The sequence below is a fragment of the Fusarium vanettenii genome (genome assembly GCF_000151355.1).
Source record: "Fusarium vanettenii 77-13-4 chromosome 3 genomic scaffold NECHAsca_2_chr3_3_0, whole genome shotgun sequence".
Taxonomy (NCBI): Eukaryota; Fungi; Ascomycota; class Sordariomycetes; order Hypocreales; family Nectriaceae; genus Fusarium; species Fusarium vanettenii.
The window spans coordinates 168162-193529 of record NW_003315880.1 but is presented as its reverse complement, the minus strand read 5'-3'; the positions used below and the strand labels follow the sequence as shown (position 1 = coordinate 193529).

The following is a 25368-nucleotide window of genomic DNA, read 5'->3' as shown; positions in this document are numbered from 1 at the left end:
ATGTCGCAGGGCAGCAAGAGATGGAATCGGTGACACAATCAGAGGAAGTTGAGGCGGGGAGATGAGGCTTATTGACACAGCCTGGTTTCGTGAGAGCTCACGTGCAGCTACCAACTGGGCAAGATGATTGGCCGAGCACAGCTGACAAAAATGAGGAAATGTTCATAAAATCACACGTTACTTAGGGGTCTTGAAGTTGTTTGGCTGTGCAGGTACCTATCTTTATTTGGAGCGAATGGTTGAAAATAGCGTTCTTGTAAAAACGATACCATAGTATAATGACTCGTGTTTAGTTACCACATCAATAACCGGGGTTGGTGATCCATACTAACCCCTGTTTTGCTGTCAGCCTAGAGATGTTGCTGTGCCCAGATCCGTCTTCCAATTTCAGCCTCTGGGGTTGGTGGCTCAGCAGCTTCAATTCCACATATTTCGTCTAATTTCCTGACAAAAAAGGTTTCCGGATGATTTCGAAGACCTGAGGGGATAATATCAAGCGAGTTTGCAATTTAGGTTTTGTATATAAGGTGGTGCTGCGTAAACGTGTCATGCATGGTGGTGAAAGGCGATCCACCACAACTGAAGCCGTCAGGTTGTAATCAAAATGGGACCTCTTTCCCCATGGTTGCAAGCGCCAAGCAAAGTCAGTCCGAGTCATCGTCATTGTGTCTAAACCCAACAGGAGAATCCAAGCCAACGAGACGCAGATTCCGACATCCTCGCTCGCACAGTAAAGCCTGCGAATGCGCGCGTATGTGGCCTTTGGGAATGGTAAATGTGAAGTCGACGTGCTCTGGTAGAGCAGCAAGTGGTAAGCTTATCCTGGTTATGACATCGTGCTTCTTCACTCTCCGGAAGCTGTTGTTGATTCCCGACGGAACAACGATTGAGAGGGATTTCAAGTTGTCCATGGCAGCAATTGCATCACAAATCTCCTGCCAGCTTTCGTCATGCTCGTGCAAGGGCTCTCCCGTATCCTCGTCTTGATATACCGCCCAGTAAGCAAAGCCTGGCCACTGGATTGTAAGATGTCGGATCGATTGAAGGCCGTCGTGTGGTGAGAGCAGGAGAAACCGGTAGAAGGCCTCCATTGTGTGAAATTTGAAGGAGTTTTGGCTGTACAAGATGTGTAAAGCCTCGAGATAACTTCAGAAATATTTAGCTTCTTTCAGGTTGTAATGTAGTGGGGCTCACATTTGCTTGCAGGTTCGGAGAAGGGGTAGCATGTCGAGCTCAGACATTGTCTCGGTAGCCTTGTATCGCTTCTCATAACCTATTGGTCCTATCCATGATTTTCGAGTTGGCACCAGCTCCGCTTTCTTGAGTCTTTCTGTATCCATTGGCAATATCGCATGCGACAGCTTGTCTATCTTTCTTACAATCGTCACGTCGTGCCCACCAACCACATAGCCCCAAATCGATATCCGGATCTCCTTAGGTAGCCTGGAAAGCAATAAAGACTGCTGCTGGTCCGAGTAGAATTTGGTGACAGATAATCCCAGGCTTTTTGATAGACCACTAGGCATCCAGTCATATTTGGGCAAGACCTGAGGTGTGAGCGATGTCGAAATATCGAGCCATTTGCCGTTGGTGGCCCGGTCGCGCAGACTATGTCCGTTGTGTCTTTGTTCCTGGATATCCATCCATTCTAGGCGGTTCTTTACGAACGGAGCTAACCGACCCATTTGAGCGGCTTGTGAAGTCTGGGGAAGTTTGTCGCGTTTTACATCTGCTTATATTTCGGGACGGAAAGCTTGGCTGATCTTATAGCTAGGACGGTACTAGGCAGCCGTCAGCACAGCGGGGTCCGGCCAACAGCCGAAGCTCCTCGGACTAGTATTGATCCGCGATATCCCACTTCGCCAAGGTCAAGGGCGCTAACCAGTTACAGTATATCTGCTAGTCTAAAGGAAGTAACATTGAGCCAGTAGGCTTACATAGATATTTTGAGCGTGCTCCAGACGCTACCAACTGAAGAAGTCCGATATCGCGTTTCCAACATCGTTTGCTACATTCTCGACTGCATTACCGGCATCATTGAAGGCGTTTCCGATATCGTTGGCCACATCTTCAACGGCATGCCCAACATCGCTTGCCGCATGTCCAACCACCGACGCAACGTCGTCAGCTGCATGGCCAACCGCACTCCCGGCATCGTTAAACACTGAGCCTACATCGCTCATGACATCATCAATGGCTTCGACAACATCCTCCGCAGCGTGTCCTACTGCGCTTCCAGCATCATCGAACACTTCAGCAACATCATCAGCAGCATGGCCTAAAACACTTCCAGCGTCGTCCAGGGCGTCGTCAATCGCCTCATAGACCTTCCCAGCCCCTTCGCCGATTACCTCGGCCGCCTTCCCAGCTCCCTCTACAATCTCCTCCCCAAGTTCCTCTGCAGCCTCTACGACATCCTCGGCGAACTCGACAATTGTTGCGCCAATCTCATCGAGGAACTTGCTAGCCGCATTCTTGATCATCTCCCACAGATCGCTGAAGATGGCCTTGATGAACTTGGCCAAATTGAAGTGAGGTTCCCAGTTGATGTGAAGGTCTATGTCCTGGCCGACGAGTTTGCCCTGCACGTTGACGATCAAGGGCGGTCCGTCGGCGATAAGGCTCGAGATTGATCCCGAGAACTCAACCCTGGTGATATTGACGAGTTCTGCTGCAGCGCTGGCGATCCACTTGCCGATGTTTAGGCCCACGTCTAATATGTCGTCGGCGAAGCTAGAAGAGTCTTGCTCGGCGAGCTCGCAGGCCTGCCGGGCCAGTTCGATCTCAACCGTGTTGCTCTGGGTGGCTGCCAGGGCCTTCTCGGCTGTGGCCACGGCAAGGTACTCTGCGCACTTGTACCTCTCGTCAAAAGCCTTCTCAGAAGGCGAGACCATGGAGTCTAACACCGCTTGACTGTCTGCAATCAAGCCTTTGGCTTGCGTGGAGGTTTCCAGTTCAGGTGAGCGCTTCTCAGCATCTTCCAAGGCCCTAGTTGCGCGCTGCACAATTTCCTCCTGATGAGATTTGAGCTCTTCAAAGGCGGCACTGGCGGTTTCCATCGATGCGGCCTCAAATTTTACCAGGTTGTCCAATGCCGTTTCACCAGCAGCAATGTCAGCCTCTGCAACGATGAATTCCGACCCTTGAATGACCAGCTCTGCGGCTTCGAACACGACTCTGGCGGCTTCCAGAGCTGCACTTGCGATGGCCTGCTCTGCAGTTTTGGCTGCTTTCTCCGCCAGAAGAACCGGCATGTCCAGGAGGGATGCTTCGTTGAGACGGCGGTCAAGGTCTTCCAAATCTTTAGTGGTCGTATCATTCGCAATAATAGCTTCGTCGAAGCTCTTTTTCGTCTGCTCTAGATCAGAGCGAGCGCTACCAAAAACGAGCCCAAAGACATTGCGCTTTTGATTGAGGTCGCTTTGTGCTTGGCGGATCACCTCTTCGCTTTGAGACTGCGCTCGCTGAAGGTCTGTCTCGGCCAGATGAATAGTGACCGCCGCGTCGTGACGAGCTTGATCCAGATTAGCGACGGCAGCGACGACGCCGCTGGCATAAGACTTTTCTGCCGCTGCGAGATTGTCTTCGAGCTGTTGCTTGTAGTTCTGTGCCCCAGACTTGGCACGATCCAACGCTGAGATGATGTCCCGTTCCTTGTTCTCCCAGTTCCGTTTGGCTTCGTCAACACGGTCCCGAGCTTGTTGAACGTGTGAATTGAACTCATTCTCCTTATCCAACAGCATTCGCTTGGCCTCGTCAAAGTCTGCGTGATCGCGCATCGATTTGATTTGCTTATCAAGCATGTCGATAATGTTATCGAGTATATGCTGCTCCATCAGGCCATAGATTGCAAAATCAGCATTTGCTAGTGATGAGCGGTCCTTGAAGTCGATATCACCGGTAAGTTTGGCCTGAAGCTTGAACTTCACCCAGTCCGACAACGAGACATCGACCTAGAAGTCGAGCTTGGGCTTTGGGTAGACTTCAGCCCCGAGGTGTAAGTCGGCTGATAATGCCCAGAGATCTATAGCACCATCGATGAGGGCCCTTTGCGTTGACGAAGAGAGCTCAATATCGACGATGGGATCATCACAGGCAGCTCCTCTGACCTTGAGCGGTCCCAGTTCAAAATGCTCGATGGTGGCCATGATCTTGGCATTCGTACATGACGATGCTGGGGGAGACAGGAACGAATCCCATCCGCAGGTTCATCTCATTCAAAGACCAAGAGGCTTGCAAGATCTTGAATGAGATCTTATTCGAAGTAGGGAAGCGAGACCTTATGATCCAGGGCAGTCTAGAGGCTGAGGACCGTGGAGAATTGGGACTTAAACTGACGCAGATGGAATTCGACCAAGCCGCTGCGATGGAGTTTCGCCGACGGAAGATAACCGAAGCCCTCAAACAGAAGCGCCTCCAGGGCCTTGACTCCCAAGTGAAAACGTACGATTTCTTCTATGGGCAGACTACTATCAAAGTTGCACTGTCTGATGCGAAGATGGCCGCAGCCTCGGGCAAGCGTGCTTCTCAGCTCACTCAAGCCGCAGCCATGGGAGGCTTCTCAGCAAGCGATGTAAGAATCTCCGCGTGAGCCGGACTTTCTGAAACTTACCGTTGCGGTAGATAGCGTCAGGACTCGGATGGGAACAGAAACGCCTGTCATCTGGTTTCTTCTCTAGCGAGGTTTGTAAAAGTCTGATCAGATCTCGTCGCTCGAGCCATGATACTGATACAGAACACACTACAGTGGTTGCTCCTGGCGGCGTTCTCTTGGGGGGGATTCATGTCACCAGGCGAAAAGTCTGGGTTCTCGACAAGCCAAAACCTAGAGAATTTGGTTTTCGGTACATGCGAGACGAACTCTCTCATGAAAAGGTATGAAGGAGCTGCTGTTGGTGAATTATTCTCCTTACACTTTATCACCTATAGATATGAGATGGCGTGGCAAGACTTTTACCGCAAAGAACAAAAGCTACATAATAAGCTGGCCGCTGCGCGAAATGAGAAAGCGATATCCGTACACGGCCTTTTGGAAATTCGCTGCAACGACTTCTCGAGCGAGGACCCCTCCTCAAGATTCATACGATGCGATGTCTATACTCATGACAACAAGTACAAGCTCAAAGACTTCACTATTGATAAGTCCCTGGTCGAAGAAGTCTTGAGGAAGGCCGAGGAGAACATCAAGAATGATCCACCCCAAACGATGAGCGATTTGTACAATTCGATGCGCGACAACACACCAACACATTGTCAAGATTCCCGAACGCCCGACAAATTCACTTCTGAAGCTGAAATGCTGCTACTTGCACATGACTTTCCATGCGTCGTTTACTCTATCCAGTACAAGATCGTAAATGAGTTCAAGTCCATTCTCCTAAACGACATGGCATGCGCTCATTTCTCATTCTTCCCCTTTCAAAGGTCTCTCTACCACCAGGCCGAGGCAGTTCTCGACGCTCTGGTCTGGAAAGAGATCAAAGACAAGGCAGACACCTGGGTGAGGGAAAAAAATTGATTCTTGGGAAGGACGCAGAGTAAGTCAAATATCCCTCAGAAGCCACAGCCACATGGCCCCTTTCAAGCAGATGATAACAAAGGTCGCATAGCCTGAGGGGAGAGATGACGACATCGAATTCGAACCTCGTTCGAAGAGACGACAGGATCCCAACGATGCCGGCCGTCGGTCTACCCTTTTCGATCAGGACAGAGATGAAGAAATGGGTCAACGGCGGGAGAAACCGAAGCAGAAGAGGAATAACGTGTTCAATATCATCAAGTACGGCGGTTTCATCAAGCCGCACCGTAAGACTGTGAAGAAGGCAGTGAAAGGTGGGAATCAGGACCAGTGAGCGAGTTTCCTTCTAGTTAATGTTGGGTGGACCATGAGAGCATAGATATTGGAGGAATGTAAAGTTAGTGTGATTTTCCGGAAGGTCCATTTGAACCATCTTCCTAACCACAAGATACACTCCCTGAGCCTGGGCCATAGTCTTTATTTATGAAGCAGTTGCTTGATGGCTGTGACTTGGTCTAGCAAACTTATCTCCAAGAAGTTGAAAAGTGCTAAATAAGTTGAGGTCATGATCATGGGCAAGGGCCAAATTGATCACGTCCACGAAGAACTTCCTCGACAGATACTACAAGGCTAGATGAGGGCTGACCTCGTGCACTCATCTCAATATTAGACATGATTGGAACCAAGGCAAGGGGTTGAAAGCAATCTCGGGTTCGACATTGGGTACCAACAGAAGACTGACTACGAGATAATTGATGAGATCTTGGAAGAAATCAGGAAATTCGCACGAAACCATGCCAAGTTCAAAGGTGTTATTAACAGTTACTCTTACACAAAAGAAACACAAAAGAAGACAGGTGCCCGCTTCAACTAAATGAATCATATGGAATCGAGAATAGTGCCCATAGAATGAAACCGGGCTTATCGGATTTAACTTGGGCTGGTAGCCATTAATCCTTGACGGAAGACCTGCTACGCTTCAGTCCGCCTCGAGGCGGTGGCTGTGGCCCAAATCCTCACGAACCCACCAGATGAACTTGATGACGGTTGAGCAAGGGGATGAGCCCTATTTTTGCTGAACCGAGCCAAAGATAGCCTAGATCCCTGTCTTTGCGGACAGATTGATTGGATGTTGTGTGCCAAGATGGTTACATTTCAGCCCTGTGTATGGGCCTGCATGATCAGGAAGCGGAGTTCAGTTGGGGGCCAAAGAATCCTTCAAGGCCCGAGAATAAATAACTCGGCCGCAGCAATGGCATATTCAACTAACCCCTCACCTTCTACGCTAAAAGACTGCGAATATGGCCCGGAACCCATTGACGCAGAGTGGAAAGAAGGAGGCTTCCACATCCCTTTTGCTCTCGACACGCAACACTCCAATCTCATCTCACGATGGTGGTCTAAATGATGCATCGTTCTGGCCAAACCATCCTCGTCCCCTAGCCATTTCGTGGTCCGACTTTTCTCTGGGATTCCTTCCGCTGGTTGTCGTTCCAGTTCCATTCATCAGTAGGCTATACGTTATCCTCTTGGCAGATCACGCTTCTAATCCAACATTAAAGCTCTCGCTGTTTACATGTACCAATTGAACAATCAGCCAATTTCATCACATGGAGGAGATGTTCTTGATGCCATGGGCGTGGCATCCACGGTGTGGCCCATCGCCTTCGCTGCAGTTATTGGTGCCCTTGTTCGAACTATAGCTTTGTTTAAAGCGGAGAGAGGAACAAGCCTGGGTGTCAGTTCGCTCACTTACCTCAACCCAGCAGATCACAGACACATGCTAACTGATCTCAGACTCTCGAAGTTCTGTTGGGTAGTCAAACCCTCACAAACACCCTCAAGAGCCCATTCCTTATCCGACTTCTTTCTCCCTGGACCTTCTTCCTATTCATCCTATGGAGTATTAGCCCGCTCGGTGGTCAGGCCGTTCTTCGCACTATCTATACTGCAGCGCACGCAGAAGGCAAGGCTTACCAGTTGATGTACAGCCCTGCGGCAACTGTTGGAGCACCCCTCAACTACGGCCTTTGGGAGAGTGCATCGTACAGAGGCACGACCCTCGGCACAATTGTCCCCATGTTCGGCGCCGCATTGTCTGCGCCGAGCGCTCTTGGGCAGGCTGCCAATGGCTCCAGCCCAAACTTTGACGCCGTGATTGAAAGACTTGGAGGTGCTGTGGTAGCAAGCGCAGGTGCGAGAGCAGATCTCTGGGGTAACGTGCGTGTGCCTGAGATTACTTCTTTACCGGGATACCGCTCAAGTGACCCGCATAACTGGATCCACGTCCCTACCGATCAACTGGTGAATTATGAGTCTCTTGTTGGCATTCCACTTCGAGGCATGCCTACAGACTCCCCTGGAAACTTGACGCTCCAACTGTCAGCCGCCTATCTGGCCCTTGAGGTGAACCCTTGGAGTCCTACGAAATATTCATAGTGGACTAATTAGCGTCCAGTGCTCCCCGTGGTTTAACACAACGCAGTGGTTGTTGGACACCAAAGACGGTCTGTGGATTCACAGATACTCAAATTCAAGTATTCTTCGAGAAGATAATGTTGGCTTTGGAGGCGGTAGCCCCAACGTCTTTATGGATATCCCGGGCCCCAACGGTGGCTTCAACTTCTCGTCCAAGGATATAACGAGCAAGGGAAACATCACCCAGGGGACTTTGGTATTTGGCAGTGCTCAGAACTCGACTATCTGTGACATCAGTCATGTATACGTCGACGTTGGCGTCGAATGCGAACGATCGCAACGACTTGGTACCATGGCCTGCCTTGCGACTCAGGTTCGCCGTTCGCCCGGCTATAAGATTCCAATGCCCGATACAGACTTGACGGCGCTCAATGGAACTGGACCAGCTGCGATCTTTGCCGCTCTACCATGGCTTACACCCTCTTACCATAATGGGTACAAGTCTCCCTTTGAGAATTATCTCGCCGACCCTGCTCAAGGTATTGAAGCAGGGGAGGTAGATGAGGGCGTCAAAGACGAGTATACCAGCCTTTCGCTCGAGGTTTTCGCTCAGCGCCTTGCCTTGATCATCAATACGGCGTTGCGCGTCTCTTATTACAGTCCTGCTATGTTGGGCTTTAGCAAGGTAAACCTCACGGCCATCGCAGCCGCAGGAGCAGCTCCTCAATATTCATACACATACGGCAATGCGACCGGTGAATTCATTACTACCGAAAGGAGATATTGGATTCAAACGAGTTGGATGGCCATGTATATGGTGTCTCTTATCTTGATGATCCTAGCTATAGCCGCCGTGCTTGCGCTTAGATTTATCATCCGAGCCCCCGACTTTCTTACCAATGTCTCGGCATTAACGAGGGACTCTGCTTATATCAATGTGCCGGCAGGAGGAAGTACTCTGGCTGGTGAGGAGCGAGCGCGCTTACTCAAGGACAGACGGTTGAGGATAAGAGATGTACAGCCGGACCAAGAATTTGGGTATGCTGCGCTCGCAGATGATGTTGGGTACGAGTCGAAGAAGGGGTTGAAGCTGGATGGTCGTGTTTACGCGTGAACACACACGAAAAGGCAATCTTTCTCAACAGAAGAAGCCCATAATTATTTGATCCAAATCCTCCTCCTATCTAGGTACTATAGTTCTCGTCTTACAGCTGGTCCTGCTTCTCGGACACAATCTTTGGATCCATCTCTCGCATAGCGTCTTCTCCATCAAAAAGGGTCGCAACCTCTTCCAAGCTCAGTCGGCGTGTCTCGGGGTAAGCGAAGTAGACAACGATGAACCAGACGACAAGCAGACATGCGAACACGATGTAGTACTTCCACCCAATAGCCTCGAGGGCAATCGGGTTAGCGAACCCATTAAAGACGGAGCTAGCGAATTGAGAGATGTTGAAGATAGTGAGTCCCTTGGCACGGAGGGTATAGGGAAGAACCTCCAGGAGGTAGGCCATGGGGACAGGGTTCATGCCAATGTTGTAGAACAGGAAGAAGACAAAGATCATGGTGACCACGCCAATGCCCAGGCCTTTGTTCTGGAAGTGCTGCTGCTCATTCTTGGCCGAAATGGCTGTCCAGATGATAAAGGCCAGTGTCATACCAGCAATGGAGAAGAGGAACATGCCACGACGGCCGAAGCGATCGACGAAAAAGGCGGACGTGATGGCGACGAGATAGTTGAAGATTTGAAGGACGCCGTTGATGATGTTTTGGGTTTCGGGATCGGTGATGCCGACGGACTTGAGGACTTGGACGAGATAGACAGAGACGAGACCGTTTCCGCACCACTGGATGATGAAACCGATAGAGACGCAGATAAACAGGCGACGACGGTTTCCATCTTTGGTCAAGTCAGCAAAGTTATACAGAGCAGAGGCTCAAGGGACCTACTAGTCTTGAGAAAGTCCATATACGAAGCAGTATTCTGGAGCTTCTCGTTCTGAATTGCGACAGTGATCTCGTTCATCTCGGCAAGGACCAACTCATTAGGCTCCTCCGAACCAGCATGATATCTGCTGAGAATTTTCTGTGCTTCCTGAGGCCTGTCGTGCGCAATAAGCCATCTGGGGCTTTCTGGGACAAAGTAGATACAGGCGACCTGAATCAGGGAGGGCGCAGCTTGAAGGATGCAAGGAATTCTCCAGCTCCAGCTGTTGGGGATCTTGAAGGTTCCGTAGGTAACCCACGCAGCGACGATGGAGCCCAGATACTTCCATCTAGTTAGTCTTGTCCCTTGGAGTTGTGAGGGTAAAGGATCCTTACCCATGATGTGTTGTAGATGGCGGTGATGATCGGGCGATGGGATGGATATGCAAGTTCGCCAATCATTGGGGCAGCTGCAACAGCGATGAAGCTGCTACCAAAGCCAACCAAGCCACGGCCTCCAAGAAAAGTGCCCATGGTGCTACCACCACCTTGGATACCGGCACCAGCGATGATGATGAGGGAGCCAGCCAATATTCCAATACGGCGGCCCAGTCGATCGGCAAGCATTGGGGCGAATGGCAGAGCAGCGATACCGCCAATGACTTGGATGGTAGAGACGATTCCGAGGACGCTTCCGGACGGGTTGTCAAAGTCTGGGACAAGGAGTCAGCGCCTATAGTACAGCTTTCTTCACATTAACGGACCTTCATTCCAGGAGGGTAAGCTTTGCATCCCGTTCAATAAACTTCCGTCAAATCCTGATTCATAATTAGAAGGAGTATAGATGCTGTCAGTCGATAGAACAAACCAGAGACATAAGATGTCAGAAGAGGAACGAGGAGGAGGGCATTCAACTTTAGAAGATGCGGAACCCTGTACCAAGGTTTCCCATAGTCGGGAATGAGGTCCGCAATCTTGGGAGGTGCAGCATCCTCGACCATGGCATCAGATGCCGTGTGGTGTTCGTGTTCCTCGAGTTTGGCCATGGTGTGTCCAATGGACAAAGAGAGTCCAAAAGCGATAAAGGGCAGTAGAATTGATCAAAGGTAAGGGTGTTGATCTTGCTCTCTGTGAGAGATGAGCTGTTTCGAAGCAGAGAGCAGATGTCGAGTCCTTATATGCTCAAGCCGAGGGGTAGCCGAACAGAGATCATGAGGCTGTCACCAACCGAGCTTAGACCAAGAAGAAAATCTGGGGCCCCAGCTCATGACCACACTAATCCCCAGATGATATGATTTTCCGGGACAGACCACACCAAGCGAGGAGAAACTATTCCGAAAATACATGAGCGAGAAAATCTTGACAGGTCACGGATGAGTGCCAGACAAACTTTGACAGCGTCTCCCGCGGGGCTTCTGTATTTCACCGCGGCGGAATACTAGTACGATTGCTTCCTGAGTCGTGGACGTTTATCTTATTGGTTGGAAATGACGCTACCGGGGGAAATGGGGGTCTTCTTTGGATTTCTCCGCGCAGGAATTGAGGGGCAAGCTATGTGGGCCAAGGCCCAAGACCCCTGAACGGATCATGGCTGGATGAGGAGATGAAGCGATCATGACAGGCATCCCGGGCCTTTCGGTAGACGAGAGCTGTTGGATCCCGGTATGCGGGCCATTATAACAAGCTAGCTGCAGAGCAGCTGACCCAAACATTACCTCCTCATCTTGTCACCACTTCTGCAGGGGCATCCGATTTTTGAGCCTTGCATCTTTCGTTATTGAATACTCGCCGAGCATGTTTCTGATCAATGTCGAGAATGCCATAGAGCAGCTGACTTTGGACGAGAAAGTCAAGCTCCTCGCTGGGCAGGATACATGGGGCACCTGGGCGAATGATCGTGTCGGCATTCCCCGAATCACGGTATGTGCATTTCCGCATCTCAACTCGTTGATGGCATGATACTAACTGCTGGGCCTGTTGTGTAGACATCCGATGGACCTCATGGCGTTCGTGGTACAAGCTTCTTCAATGGCCCTCGCGGTATGCTACTCCCCTCTGCGACGGCAATGGGAGCGACATTCGACCCCGAATTGATACATACGGCCGGCGAGCTACTAGCAGCCGAAGCAAAAGAGAAGAAATGCCATGTCTTGTTGGCTCCAACCGTTTGCATCCAACGGTCTCCCCTTCTCGGTCGTGGATTCGAAGCCTTCGCAGAGGACCCATGGCTCAGCGGAACCATAGCATCAGCATACGTCAATGGTGTTCAAAGCCATGGCGTAGCTTGCGCGATCAAACATTTCGCCGCACACGATCAGTCAAGCATGTCGGTAGAGGACGATGTTCGAGCATCAGAGCGGACTCTTCGTGAGATGCATCTCCTGCCGTTCCAGCTAGCCGTCAAGAATGCAAGTCCGTGGGCTTTCATGATGGCCTATAACAAGATCAATGGTGTCCACGCCACTGAGAATTCTTGGTTGATGAATCAGGTCCTACGGCAGGACTGGGGCTGGGATGGACTTGTCATGAGTGACTGGTTTGGCACTTATAGCACCTCCGAGTCTCTCAATGCCGGTATGGACCTCGAGATGCCAGGTCCGTCAAGGTGGAGAGGCGACCTGCTCGGTTGGGCCGTTATGAGTGACAAGGTCAAGAAACCTACGATCGACGCTAGCGTGCGAAACCTCCTCAAGCTCATCAACAAGGTCCAACCTTGGAAGGATGAAGCCCCCAAGGAAGTCGGAGATACCCAGCGTAAGCGCGATCTGTGCAGAAAGGTTGCAAGTGAGGCGATTGTTCTTTTGAAGAATGAGCGCAACATACTTCCTTTGGACTCTAATAAGAGGCAAACGTACGGATTGATCGGCCCAGCTATTGGAAACCCAGCCATCAGCGGAGGCGGCTCGGCTGATTTGACGCCGCACTATGTGAGCAGACCTTTGGAAGCCATCATCGATGTTGTGGGATCAGAGAATGTCAAGACTGCAATCGGATGCCAGGGTAAGTACCGTCATAACACCTCCTTCGACAGCGAACTAACTAAGGGCAGCACACCTCTTCACTCCTCAATTATCAAAGGACATTTCTGTACCCAACAGCACCGAGCCGGGATATCTTGTCTCCTGGTTCAAGGAAGATCCCGTGCTTAACCCTGCCGCTGAGCCCGTCGCTTCGGTCACTACTGTTCAGGCCCAGATGTACTTTGCCGACAACCTACCAGAAGCAGTACCAAAGACATACTGGCTTCAGGCAAAGACTATTTACACTGCACCAAAGTCTTGCACAATTCAACTTGGTCTTTGCGTCCTCGGTAAGGGCAAGTTATTCGTCGACGGCCAAGAAAAGATCGACCTTTACACCAGTCAGCCAGAAAAGACTCTGCAGACCCCCATGTTTGACCAAGCTAGCATGGAAGTCACTGCTGAGCTTGAGGTACAGGAGGGAAAGCAGTACGAGATTCTGGTCTATCTTAAGAATGAAGCTGCTACTGCAGGAGTAGGCGCGCTGAACTGCGGTGGGTTGAGAGTTGGCTGCTGTGAGAAGATCGACCCTGCTACTGCTCTTGCAGAGGCTGTCAAGTTGGCTTCAGAGGTTGATGTGCCTATTGTTATTGCTGGACTAAATAGTGACTTTGAGAGCGAAGCGCTTGATCGCAAGTCGCTTGATTTACCACCAGCTGTTGATAAGCTCATCACAGCAGTTATTAAGGCAAACAAAAACACGGCAAGTCTCCCTCGTCTTACCCCGAGAAGTTATTTTAACCAATTTCCACCAGGTCGTCGTAACGCAGTCAGGCTGCCCAATCCTCATGCCCTGGCTCGATGACACCCCGACACTCGTTCACGCTTGGTTTGGCGGCCAAGAGACCGGCAACGCAATTGCCGACGTGCTCTTTGGCAAGACCAACCCCAGTGGGCGACTTTCTCTCACATTCCCTAAGAGGCTCGAAGATACACCTGCTTTCTTGACCTTTGGCAAGGGAGAGAGGGAGATTCATTATGGAGAAGGTGTCTTTGTCGGGTACCGCTATTACGAAAAGCTACGGAACTCTCCGCTGTTTTACTTTGGGTTTGGTCTCTCTTACAGTCAGTTTGAGTATTCGAACCTGCAGGTACCAGAAAAGGTCAACCTGTTTGAGACAGACACTTTCGATGTTTCAGTTGACGTCACCAACACCAGCAACCGTGGTGGACACGAAGTTGTTCAGCTCTACGTGGCTGACAAGACGAGCACGGCCCCAAGGCCACTCAAGGAACTGAAGGCCTTCAAAAAGGTCTGGATAGATGCTGCACAGTCGCAAAAGGTGACGATTTCCCTCGATAAATATGCCTTGTCTTTCTGGAGCGAGATAGAATGCAAGTGGCTGGCTGAGGCGGGAGTGTTTGAGGTCATTATTGCCAGAAGCTCTGATCCGAAGGATGAATTGCTTCGCGCAGAGTTTGAATTAGTCAAGAACTTTACGTGGAATGGCGTTTAGTAACTGGTTGTATAGTTAGACAGTCTGAATATGATCCTGATCTCACCTCCACTTCCCGCCCAAGTCATGACAAGTTGAATAGAGAAATGGAAATGCACCGACACACGGGGATTGCATGCTTGTATGCAACCGTGTAATGTGCTTGCTCATGGTGCCTGGTCAGCTGTCATGTCATCACTCACGCCAGGGCTTAGGATTACCATTTCCGGCCAAGTCCTCGGATCCATATTTTTAGCTCATATTTCTCCTCGGAGGATTTGAGGGGATTTCGCCATCTTCTTCGTCTCCCCATTCGTCTTCACAAACTACCGACTTCAAGATGCCGCCCAGGGCTTGTGATGCTTGCAAGCGACGCAAGGTCAAATGCAACGGAACGCACCCATGCGGAACATGCTGCGTTTCTAATATCGCCTGTCAGTATACCATTGTGCCGAGGAAACGAGGACCCAAAGTTACACGCCTACCCGAGAGCCTTGAACATTCGTCACGACAAATGGTGAATGAAGGTGGTATTCGGCGTCATCTTTTCCGAGAGGATCACAGTCTTGGTCAGCCCAGTACACCATCAACCGCAGATCTTCAGTCGGGATACAGTCCTCGAGAATGGCCCTCGCCAGGCGTTCCTGTTTTTTCACCAGGCTCTGACGCCAGCAACCTGTCACAGCCATTTGGGTCCAATCCACAGATGATCTGGGAGATGCTTGTTAGCAGAGTCAACTCTGCTCTATCACCAGTATCCATTCTCGACGTTGTGGACTCCTGTATCGACATTTACATGCAATACACCTTCCCATGCTGCCCGATTGTTCATGAAAAGAGCCTTCGGGAATCTAATGTGGAGCTCTTCTCGGGACAGTCTGGTTCATCCATGTTTCGAACTGGAGATGAGCAGCAACTTGTCCGTTTCATGAGGGCTTTTGCTAGCTTAACAGCGGTATGCGCAGCCGTTTCGGCGACGATGCCCCAGACGCTACTCCCATATCGACATTTAGTCGTGCAACCATTTCTACGGGCATCTAGAGATATGCTTCATGTTTATGAAGACTACGACCTGGAGCATTCCGACTCAACCTCCTTGATTACGCGAATGTTTCACTCGACAGCTCTTCAGCATACCACAGGCAAGACAGGAGCAGCATGGAGCATCTTCAGCCAGGCCGCGCTTCTTGCACAACGCATGCGACTGTACAGTGAGCGAGACGTCAGGCGAAACGACCTAATCGAGACGCAATTACTGCGTTTTCGGTTCTGGCATCTCTACGTATCGGACCAAGCGGCTTCCTTGATGCGCAACAGGGTTTTTGTGTTGCAAGAATCTCTTTTTGAAGGGGAGATGACCCTAGATCCTATCGGGGAGGGAGGACCAGGGTTACTCGACAAGGGCCAACCAAGATATCAAGATCCGTTCGAGGATCGCGCATTCTCAGGGTATCACTTAACGAGGCGTCTTTGGGCATCAGCAGCTGGACTGATGGCTTTAATGCGCAAGTACGCTCGCAAAGAAGCTCATTGCAAGCCAGACATGAGGAGAGAAAAGAAGATGAAAATGACAGGACAGTTCTTGGAATTCACGAGCATGGTCGATGAGCTCCCTCCATGGCTTGAGTCTCCCGACACGTTTGAGTTCTCTCAAGACAAAGAGGTGCTTGTGTTTCAGAGGACATTTTTCTCGGTCCAGCGGAGCAACCTAATTTTGGGACTTCATTGCTTCCACCTTGTCCTTCTCCAGCAGGCTATCGAGTATGGTCTATCCGACATTATGGGGCTACATGATCAAGACCTCACGCTTGCCATGAAAAAGACGGAGATTATACACGAGTTTCTCGTTGAGGTGAACAGGGTCCCTCTTCTGTGTCTTCAGGTTCAAGGAGAGCCAACTGTGAGTACCAGTATTACATCAATACTCCGTTCTAACTAAGCTCAATGGTCTAGGTTGAACGGTTTCGAAGGGTTGGAAGTGCTCTCCTCGAAGTGATTCAGAATGTCGACAATGAGACAATCAGGACACGGTCAAGGTCGTACTTGACGCAGCTTCTTGATACACTGTCGAGGCTGGATTCGAAAGCCTCAGATGAGCTCAACAGTGAGCAACTGGTATAATAAAAACATTAACGGTGTGTAGTGTTGTTAGTGAATAAAGGTCAACAAGCCTGAACACCCAATAACCAACGATCTTTCCGCTGGCCCGATGTGGCCTAGTGGGGCCTCGCTGGAAAGGTCGGCAGTGCTGCCTTGGAACTGCACCACGTCATTGCTGAATTCCCAACTTGCTGATCTCTTTTTGCCAAGAAACGCCTACCTTTGATGATCACGATAGAGCATCTGCTTCATGCCAAATCCCGACTCTACAGATCGGATAATGCCCACAAGGGAAGAATGGATCCTGTCGCAAGCCGCGCCCACCAAGGAGGAACTTTATGCAGGCGACGGCTGCCACCTAGACGAGGCGATATGCCTAATCGACTACCTCAACAACAATATCACAGCCCAAGAAGCTGCAACCGCCATAACCAAGCCAGTCCTACAAGAAGATGATCCACAGGAACAGCTCTACCGTTTAATGGCTCTCCTCTGCGAAGCCCCAGTTGAGCTCCCTGCCGACCGCGAAAAGCTCTATGATCTACTCTTCGCCATTCAAGCACTTCCACCCGAAGCAGGCATCAACTGGATAGATCTTCCAGGTTTTGCATCCATGTGGTGCGATCTGCTTCGACTTGGTTTTGATGGATCAGATACTTGGGGGGAAGAATTGCTCTCTTCTGACAGGAAAGCAGAGCTATGCCAACACTTTGAAGCTGTCGGGTCAGTCGAGGCGGAACTCTACTTGCGTAATCTTGGAGGCGTATCAGATATTTGGGCTTACGAGATCATAAACCAGGTATGCTCTGGGCGCCCCGGGCTAGACATCGTCATCACTGGAATTCACGCGTGGCTCAAGGTCGCCGGGTCCAGGTTGATAGCAAATATGAAGCCGGATCATATCCAAACCTTTCCGAGAGGTCGCAGGGGCAAGATAGTACAGAAGCATGTTGTGGTAGACACCATGGCTGGTTTTTGGGAACATTGGAGGAACACATTCATGCAGCTGAGCACCGATGAGGAGTATCTCTCAGAAGAATCTAGGAGGCTTGCGGTAGAGTGTCATGATCTGATGAAAAGAGAAAAACTTGATTAATGACAAGACCTGAGTAAAACAATAGCCCAGAGACCACTCCAGTATGGCTAGTAGGACAAATGTGAAGGCGTCCACGGTAATGATGAAATCTCTACTCTGCAACAATAACATTCCTGCTGGCCTCCGTCTTTTAGCATAAGAAAATTGTACAGAACTTAGCACTTGGAGAGTATTGCTCCTCCCACGGCAGCGATGTTTTTGATTCACTGCCGCTTTCACGTTCCCCTCGACTAGACTCATCCTGGCTAACACTGCTGCTGTCAGATGCGCTGTTAGCTGAGGCTTTCTCCTTACTGGGCCCAGAGTGAGCCCTGCTGCTATTTATCACATACCTGCGACCACCGCCGAGCCCCTCGCCACTATCCTCAAGCGCCGCCACATCTTCATCTTCAGCTCCATCACCACCAAAACATGATTCTTGGGTGAAATGGGATGTACTAGTGGATTCTAATGAATTAGTAGAAGAAAGGTGTCTGTAGCTCCTCTCAATAATTGTCCTTAAATCCATATCGCTAGATAGTCCGACCCTCCGGTAGACGTTGTGTCTGTCAGTTGGGGTGACAACTAGAGCCATGAGGCCAATAATTGGGAGAAGATAGATGCTCGGCTTGGAGCCAGATGTGGACTCGCTTGGATCGAAGTTCGGGTCGTCTGCCGTGAAATGCACCTCAACTTTGTCGCCAGGCTGGGGATCTTGCAGTTGCCAATATGGCATACCGCCTCTGCGTCCTTCGCTGTCGCGGTTATACTTCAAAGGCAGCAACTGACCGCGGATTTTGAGCAAACAAGGGTTGATGATGCTGGTGGAGCTGGGATACATGGAGTGTTCGTCTTCGTCTGCGACCGCGACAGATGCCTCGAGAGCTCGGTGATGGTCTTGACTAGGCTTCCACATACTCAGCTTGATATAGATGCCAAGTTGCTCCAGATAGCCATCCGTGTTTGCCCAGGACCATGATGGCACTCTTCCACGCACGAGACGGTTGTAGTCGGAGGAATCATATCGGTTTTGAGTAAAGGAAGCCCAATGTCGGCGCCACATCAGACCGTAAGCAAGATCAGATTTCCAGAGACCATGCAAACAATCAGATTTAATCCACATTTTAAATCTCTGAGTGATTCCCTCGATAGCAGGTAACTTGTCGGACGGTTCCGTAAGTAGGCGGACTGAGTAGTCGAGAAGCATCTTATACCAGAGAACCAAGGCTTGTATTGGCTGTGCGCTTGCTGGAAGCAGAAGAGGGAGGTCGTACAAAAAGCCGGCAAGGATGTCCTCATGGGGATCAATCCCAGTACAATTGAAAAAGGCGGAAGCAAAACTATGAGCGGCGCACTCCTGGGTTTCCCTGCACAGCCAATAGTAATCCAATTTGGAGCAGTAAAGAACGCGATGGGAGAGTAGTCGTTCCTGGAGGGTCCAACCGCGGCTTTGGAGAGGCTCATTCAGCATGTTCCAATGAGCGGCATCGGAAGGCTGTGGAATGAGCCTCATTTTATTTTTGCCCTGTATAATTTTGGCATGGCGCGAATCTGTGAGCTTGTGAGGGTAGCATCCATTCCTACCCTGTGCCGAAGCCGAAATGGTAAGGTATGCGTTGGCATAGACATCTCTCTGAAGAAACGATAAGCAAGATGAAGGATGGGAATAGGGGTGCCCTACCATCTTTGGCGACTCACGAGCCCAATCTTCAGCATCGTCCTGTACTATACAGAGGGAATCAATCCACATGTACGCTACTCCAATGGCATATGTTATTCTAGCGGCCTGCCGTATTGTCTCGCAAAGCCCACCAGCAGGGATGTTATCTTGAAAATTGCCGTAGCTTCCAATGGTCGTTTTCAGTAAATCGGATCCCCCCCCAGGTGTAACTGAGGGCAGTGTAAGGTTGTCTGCTCTCGCAAGGCTGACAAAGTCGTAAGCGCAGCCGGCCACCGACCACTCTAAGATGAATCATTCGAGACGGACGTGCTGCCTCGCGACCAATAGAATCCCGAGCTTCTCTCATAGCCATGCATCCCTCATGGTGGTCATCACAGGTTTGAAGCCATGAAAGAAGAGTGGATCTCATTGATGGAAGTGTACCCTCTCGCCCAGAGTTCCCCACGGGAAAAGAGCTGTTTGGGTTCCTGGGTGAAGCTATACAGAGGTCGACGGTGGCGCCTGGCAGCCTGTCCAGTTCGGAATCGGCGGATTCGCTCCGAGATGTATTAGCGTCGGTGTCGATGCTTTGAGAGATGATTGGATCTAGGTATCCCAATCTAATGGGCTCATATGCAAATCCACTACTGGACCGAGTCGAACCCCTCGCAGATACAAAGTAACCTCCTTTCTTCATCCCAATACCAAAGGAGTCATAGAAGAGACCTTTTAGGTGTATAGTGGAATCGGGTGGTGGGATAACAGGTGGCGTTGCAATAGGAGGCAACAGCCGCGATAGGTGGCTAGAGTCGTCGATGGCCCGACATAGAGCGCAAACGGCAGCGTCGCGGCGGATCTCTGCGTAAGTCTTCCGGAATGTGTAGTCTCCACGGAAATTGTGGTAGATTTCGATCAACTCGTGGGACGTCGACTCTTTGCATTCCGTGCACAGATCGGTAGGAAGAAGATTTGCGTTGTGCGAGAAACAGGCGTGCTCAAGGTCAGGTCGAGAGTACCAGGCGCAGAATTCATCGTCGGCGGTGTCCTCATGAGGGGAGAGCTCCATCTTCGAGGCAGCCTCACGAAGGTGGTTGACTGAGACAAGAGATATCTCGGGTTAATCCTGAGTTGAGGGATATTATTACTGTTCTTATTACCTGTGGTGCTTCAGCAGGCAATAGTGTATCACTTGAGTGCCTTACCCCGCTTTTGCAGCCTTGTTTCAAGATACCTCGAAGGCTCCAACGGTGGCTTGATTGGCTAGCTACCTTCTTGTACACATCAGATGATAACACAGCGTAACACAAGGCCCTAATTCCTATTATTCCGTCATGTGCGATTTACACATCATCACGAACCGTCACAGACCCAACTCCAAGTCTTCATCCTTAGACTCGTATTAATGCTAGCCATCAGGACAGCAGCGTATCTGCTGAGAATAGACAATTACCTTTCCGTCATCCCCAATCTTGTTACTACCCTATTAGGTAGTCCCGGTTCATCTCTTCCTAGTCGGATTCCACCATTTATTGCATTCCGAGAACCGAAGGGCATCGCTGGATACTGACTAGTTTGCTGAGGGAGAACCTGAACCTAATTCTTAGAATAATTGCCCAGCAGGTTGTCAAAAGGAACAGTTCCTACCTTGCCATATTCGATGGATCTCACTCGTCTGAAATGTCACCGGTTATATCTCTCTCTCCACTTTACACCCCTCCTGCTGCATCATCTTGGCCAGTAGTGGCCTTCTGGTTTTGGTTGGCTCGCTGATGGAATGGGCAGAGAGCGGGTAAAACGCGTCGATAGAACGTGGTCTGATGACCGGGATTTCCGTATGAGGCACATCGAGAGATTGCATGTTGATAGTAAATGCAGTTGCATGCGTTGAACTCGAGTATTTGTGAACACATTGCGAACTGCGCGAGACTTGATCTGGAGAAAAATCTGTCTTGAAAAGAATGATGGTTTTCTGACCGTTTGGTAAGCAGAGTCGTGTCAGACGAGGCTGAGAATACCCGGTCAGCAAACTGCCAAGAATCGTAAAACCCGCTCCAATTAAACAGCGTATCCTAGTAACTGTAGGGTTGCCTGCCTGTCAGGCATCCTTGGCAGGTTGTATATGTAGACACCTGCGCAGCCCTCCCCGAACACCTGATCACATTTAGAAGGGTCCGTTGTATGTAACCTTCGTTGCAAGTGTGCTTCCCATTCTTTGACCTCTTAGAACTCTTCGTCGTTGGATAGCGTGGTAAGATGTGGTTCCATGGTCACGACTGATCTAGGCGAGACTCAACCTTAACGTGGTTCACGGAACTAGTCCTAACGATTAGGTTTACCTCGACTATGCCACCTACAGGGATGAAAACCTAGAGATTCTCGTGACCCGGTGGTATTAAACGAGAGGCCTCATCTCGACCTTTGCTTTCGGAGTCTGGACCAGGGATCGCTTATCTCGGCCGAGACTATTGCTTCGGCCCGCTCACTAGTTTCCTTGCTAAGCACCAGACTATTTCTCGGGATTGTCCGTCTTGTCGATCTTTTCCTCTTTTTAAGTTGTAGATGACCAGCTGAGATGTTAAGCGGGGTGTTCCATTTGGTCTAGAAGTTCATTCTCTCTCTATAAAGTCACCTTTATAGTCTTCAACGTACAATCGCAAAAATCCTCCCAAGCACTTTCTCTTCATTTTCTAAACCTTCGTCACTCAAAACACTACAAACATGCCTCGCGGAAGAATCAGTCAGGTCCTCAAGCTCAGTAAGATTGAGCAGGGTCTGAAGGTGTTCGTCACCGACGTCCGTTTCACGGTTCCTGAAGGAAACAACCAATGGTCGCCTAGCCTCAACACCCACAAGTGCATCTTTCACACTAAAATGGCGGTAAAGCACCTCAGTCCTATTTTTAGGTAGACATGTTGCTAACGGGCTATTGCTAGGATGAGGAGAAGAAAAATGCACTACCAATCGAGGTCTCTCAGGCATTCCGTGAAGGGTACATTGGAGAGGTCTGCTTGACTTCGACCAGTGTCTTTGACTCTGGTATCGGCCCAACTGTGGAAATTGATATTGCCGTTCTTGGGGAAGTTTCGATCAAGGACAAGTCAAGGCCAGTAGGCCAGAAGGGAAGCATCACCGTCTCAAGCTCCGAATGGGGCGGCTGGATGTCTCTCTGGGGCAACGCCGACACCATCATGGTTGCCTATAGCCTCATTGACTCTGGCACGATACTCAAGAACTTTGACATTCCCGTCTCTGGGCACACAAAGCCTCTCCATCTGGGATTAGAGGTGGACGAGAAGAAGGAAGTCCTTGCTTTGAAGCTGGATATTGAGTCGAACTGGATCTTTGACGGCGTGAACTTGTTGCTTGGGGGTGTTTACTACGCTCACGATGTAACGTATGGGTACGTGTTTGGGGCTCTTGGAGGGTGGCCAGCCGCTGTTGGCTATGTTGGGGGAGATGGGCTTCGAAACCTGATTTTCCCTAAATAAGTTGCTTGAGTTCAAGTTCCGGTTAATAGTTGGCACAGACGCGGCGTTGGTTAATCATTATCCCGCATGTTTCCTTCAAGCTTGTTAGAGATGAGGAGCAGCGCTTGAGAATAATAAGACGGTGAAATTCCTTGTTAACTCCTTGATCCTTGTGTATCATATACATAACCTCGTCAGACCAGCTCACTGGTATTCAAACGCATCCTGAGGTTCGCCGACCTCTTCAGTAGAAAATCCACAATGGAGATACACACCATCCGTGTCAGTCTCACTCTTACCCATAACACCCCACTTCAAAGGGTGATAAGGCGCCTCTGGTTGAGGAACGCTATCGGGGTGATGACAAGACGCGGCGATAGCCAAGCTGCAGCTCCCAACTACGGGAATCGCAGTTGGCAGTCGACGAGTAGCTGTGATGACGACGGCAGCTACCATGACTAGCGAGACGATCATAACACAGACAATGGCCACAGGAGAGTATCCGCAGGTGGCAAAGTTCCAAGACAACTTTCGTGGCCAGTCTCCAACCGGAGGTGCGTCCCAGTCTCTAACCGGTTTGTCCGTCTCGACGGCGACGACAAAGATGCTCTGCGATAGGATCCAGTGCATCAAGATGGACAGGAGCACCAGGGGAATACTCCACCGGTATGGAAGCTGTAGGAAATATCGAGAGCGCTGTTCGCCGACGGGTTCAGATGACACTCTCAGTCCCTTTCTCTTCCATCCAAAATCGGACCACTCTTTGGCTGACAGCATACATGTGAAGAGCCCATTGTATTGGAAGTAGAGAACCGAGAAGGTGATCTGAGGAATGTTGGCCAGTAAAACACTGACAATGACCTGGTTGTCGGAGTTGTCCGAGCCGCCTTGAAACCCGGATATGAGGGCCTTGTCGGTGATGGCACCAAAGCCCATATCCCAGAGGGTCTTGAAGCTATGGGAGCCGCTCAGGGCTTTGATTCCCCATGATAGAAAGAAGATTGCTACGCCAAGAGCCACACCATATCTGTCACGGAATTAGTCAAGGCTTGGATGAAGAAGAAAGAAACATACAATGAGCCGCTTATCCACCAACGGGTACGGCTTATTGCAGCTGCCCACCGCTTCTTTATCGGTACCCAACGCGAAGGTTTGATGGATGCCCACGCTCCCTGTGTTTTGACATCGTGGATGGATGCCAAGCACATATGCTTGGAGAAGGGATCCGGCTTTTTAAGGAAGGAATGGATTGCATCTCCAAGGACCAGCAATGGTTCCTCTGGTGGCTTAAAGGCCACATAGAGAAGGATCATAGCCTTGGCTGCGTTGGCTATGATGACTCCTATAGCGACAGGAATGTTAAAGTTGATGCGGCAAGTCTCCTCTCTCGGTTTGCTAAGACAGTACTTGACGCGGTGTTGGAATGGTCTCCAGTTATTCGCCTCCTTCTTCACATTTGGAAGCTCGCCGAGGCAAGCCTGAGCATTGCAACCTATGCGCGGGCAGATCCACGAGTAAGCGGTGTTGTAGCAACCCTCACCCACGATAAGATCGTGGTTCTGGTAAAAGCTGTTAAAGATTTTGCTGCCGTTTGTCTTTGGCGCTTGGTCGACGACGAGGATGAGGTCGCTTCGAGAGGTCAGGAAGGCTACGCCATAGTCGGTGATGCATTGTTCGACCGTGATGTTGTCCCATTTTTGTTCGCGTGCGAGTTTGGTGATGTTGGCTGATCCGGGGTCGTTAAATTGTTCGCCTACGCGGTAGACGTCGTAGTTCATAGTCGACAATGATGAGAAGACGACCGAGTTGTACCTGCATATTGTTAGTGTCTAGCAATGACGTAATAGCTGGAAAGACGAACAGAAGGTGGAGAGGGATCGAAGACATAGTGAGGAGAAGCCATAGGATAGACCGCTTCCAGGAGACGCCGCGTAGATTCCGCACGCTGAGGATACCGATATCCATCCACCTCTGAGCGGCGTGGGACTTGTCGACTTCGGCACGGTTCGGGGCAGTGAGGCACTGCATGCCATAGCTGCTAGCTGCGAGCAGGATGGAGCTAAAGACGTTGATAAAGATGTGTAGAACAACGTTGAGTTTCCTAGACTCCTCGCAAGATCCCTGAAAGAGGATTCTCCGATTGTTGGATTGAATGTCGCTGCTGTTTGCTTCTCCCTTGCTCAGTGTGCTCGACCAGATGGTGACGCCGACGTTTATGAGCAGTACAACAGTCGAAGCGCCGGCTCCGTAAACGAGACTGAGTCTCCATCCTGAAGAGATCTCGGACCATTTGGATCGTTTCTTGGCTTTCGGATCTTGGAGGAACGGCTGAGCCTCGATCTCGCCGTACCCAGGGGCTCTCATTGCAAAGGTTTTACAACATTAAAATGGTGCAATGGGTAAAGAAAAAGGACGGGGTTGGAGCTGGCATCGCGCGACACGTTGAGCGGGGACCGTTGTCCTTTTAATCAAGTTTAGCGTTGCATTCGAATCAATAGCGCCCGCTGATCCACGCTAAGCGATTGGTCCGCCAAAATAGATTTGGGGGCTGTTTGAACTCAATGTCAGCCTTACCATCCGGACATTGCGTCATGTTTCGGAATGAGGCAACGATGCGCTACTTTTTTGCCGTCGAAATTGGGTTGTTCAAGGGATTAAGGTGTTGATTAGCGGTCTGGTGGCGTAAACGTTGTAACGGCCAGTTACAGTACAGTAGCGATGGAGGCTGTGAACAGAAGATGATTGACACTG

At 50.3% G+C, this 25368-nt stretch overlaps 9 protein-coding genes across 9 annotated transcripts; 5 read left to right on the top strand and 4 right to left on the bottom strand.

Annotated features, from left to right (window-relative positions):
* Positions 1-644: 644 nt before the first annotated feature.
* On the bottom strand, positions 645-3803 carry NECHADRAFT_77351 (uncharacterized protein; the record flags this gene model as incomplete). The annotated part of the gene is made up of 3 exons (XM_003052374.1): positions 645-1116; positions 1195-1703; positions 2013-3803. 3 exons carry the CDS (start codon positions 3801-3803, stop codon positions 645-647), a joined length of 2772 nt encoding a protein of 923 aa, XP_003052420.1.
* A 362-nt stretch (positions 3804-4165) lies between these two features.
* On the top strand, positions 4166-5852 carry NECHADRAFT_77350 (uncharacterized protein; the record flags this gene model as incomplete). Its single annotated transcript, XM_003052831.1, has 5 exons — positions 4166-4573; positions 4624-4683; positions 4748-4875; positions 4930-5500; positions 5610-5852. The coding sequence occupies 5 exons, from the start codon at positions 4166-4168 to the stop codon at positions 5850-5852; spliced, it is 1410 nt and encodes a 469-aa protein (XP_003052877.1).
* A 967-nt stretch (positions 5853-6819) lies between these two features.
* On the top strand, positions 6820-9050 carry NECHADRAFT_77349 (uncharacterized protein; the record flags this gene model as incomplete). The annotated part of the gene is made up of 4 exons (XM_003052830.1): positions 6820-7027; positions 7081-7256; positions 7316-7924; positions 7977-9050. The coding sequence occupies 4 exons, from the start codon at positions 6820-6822 to the stop codon at positions 9048-9050; spliced, it is 2067 nt and encodes a 688-aa protein (XP_003052876.1).
* Positions 9051-9141: 91 nt separating this feature from the next.
* On the bottom strand, positions 9142-10905 carry NECHADRAFT_77348 (uncharacterized protein; the record flags this gene model as incomplete). Its single annotated transcript, XM_003052373.1, has 5 exons — positions 9142-9833; positions 9884-10202; positions 10256-10572; positions 10624-10677; positions 10728-10905. 5 exons carry the CDS (start codon positions 10903-10905, stop codon positions 9142-9144), a joined length of 1560 nt encoding a protein of 519 aa, XP_003052419.1.
* Positions 10906-11653: 748 nt separating this feature from the next.
* On the top strand, positions 11654-14336 carry NECHADRAFT_35749 (uncharacterized protein; the record flags this gene model as incomplete). The annotated part of the gene is made up of 4 exons (XM_003052829.1): positions 11654-11779; positions 11845-12859; positions 12909-13586; positions 13612-14336. The coding sequence occupies 4 exons, from the start codon at positions 11654-11656 to the stop codon at positions 14334-14336; spliced, it is 2544 nt and encodes an 847-aa protein (XP_003052875.1).
* A 319-nt stretch (positions 14337-14655) lies between these two features.
* Positions 14656-17425, top strand: NECHADRAFT_77346 (uncharacterized protein; the record flags this gene model as incomplete). The annotated part of the gene is made up of 4 exons (XM_003052828.1): positions 14656-16215; positions 16269-16430; positions 16654-17214; positions 17375-17425. 4 exons carry the CDS (start codon positions 14656-14658, stop codon positions 17423-17425), a joined length of 2334 nt encoding a protein of 777 aa, XP_003052874.1.
* A 216-nt stretch (positions 17426-17641) lies between these two features.
* NECHADRAFT_77345 (uncharacterized protein) lies at positions 17642-20216 on the bottom strand (the record flags this gene model as incomplete). The annotated part of the gene is made up of 3 exons (XM_003052372.1): positions 17642-17804; positions 17844-19452; positions 19595-20216. The coding sequence occupies 3 exons, from the start codon at positions 20214-20216 to the stop codon at positions 17642-17644; spliced, it is 2394 nt and encodes a 797-aa protein (XP_003052418.1).
* A 1652-nt stretch (positions 20217-21868) lies between these two features.
* On the top strand, positions 21869-22638 carry NECHADRAFT_77344 (uncharacterized protein; the record flags this gene model as incomplete). Its single annotated transcript, XM_003052827.1, has 2 exons — positions 21869-22027; positions 22084-22638. 2 exons carry the CDS (start codon positions 21869-21871, stop codon positions 22636-22638), a joined length of 714 nt encoding a protein of 237 aa, XP_003052873.1.
* Positions 22600-25026, bottom strand: NECHADRAFT_67018 (uncharacterized protein). Its single transcript, XM_003052371.1, has 4 exons — positions 24479-25026; positions 23692-24429; positions 23191-23644; positions 22600-23145 (listed from the first exon to the last, which is right to left on the bottom strand). The coding sequence occupies exons 1-4, from the start codon at positions 24979-24981 to the stop codon at positions 22822-22824; spliced, it is 2019 nt and encodes a 672-aa protein (XP_003052417.1). The 5' UTR covers positions 24982-25026; the 3' UTR covers positions 22600-22821.
* Positions 25027-25368: the final 342 nt, after the last annotated feature.

Bases quoted from the DNA above. Each gene is read 5' to 3' on its own strand.
- NECHADRAFT_67018 (XM_003052371.1), bottom strand. From the start codon at position 24,981: ATGAGAGCCCCTGGGTACGGCGAGATCGAGGCTCAGCCGTTCCTCCAA. The intron at 23,645-23,691 runs GTATGTTTCTTT...ATTCCGTGACAG, and splicing joins TGGTGGATAAGCGGCTCATT to ATATGGTGTGGCTCTTGGCG. The intron at 23,146-23,190 runs GTTAGAGACTGG...TGGCCACGAAAG, and splicing joins CCGTCGAGACGGACAAACCG to TTGTCTTGGAACTTTGCCAC.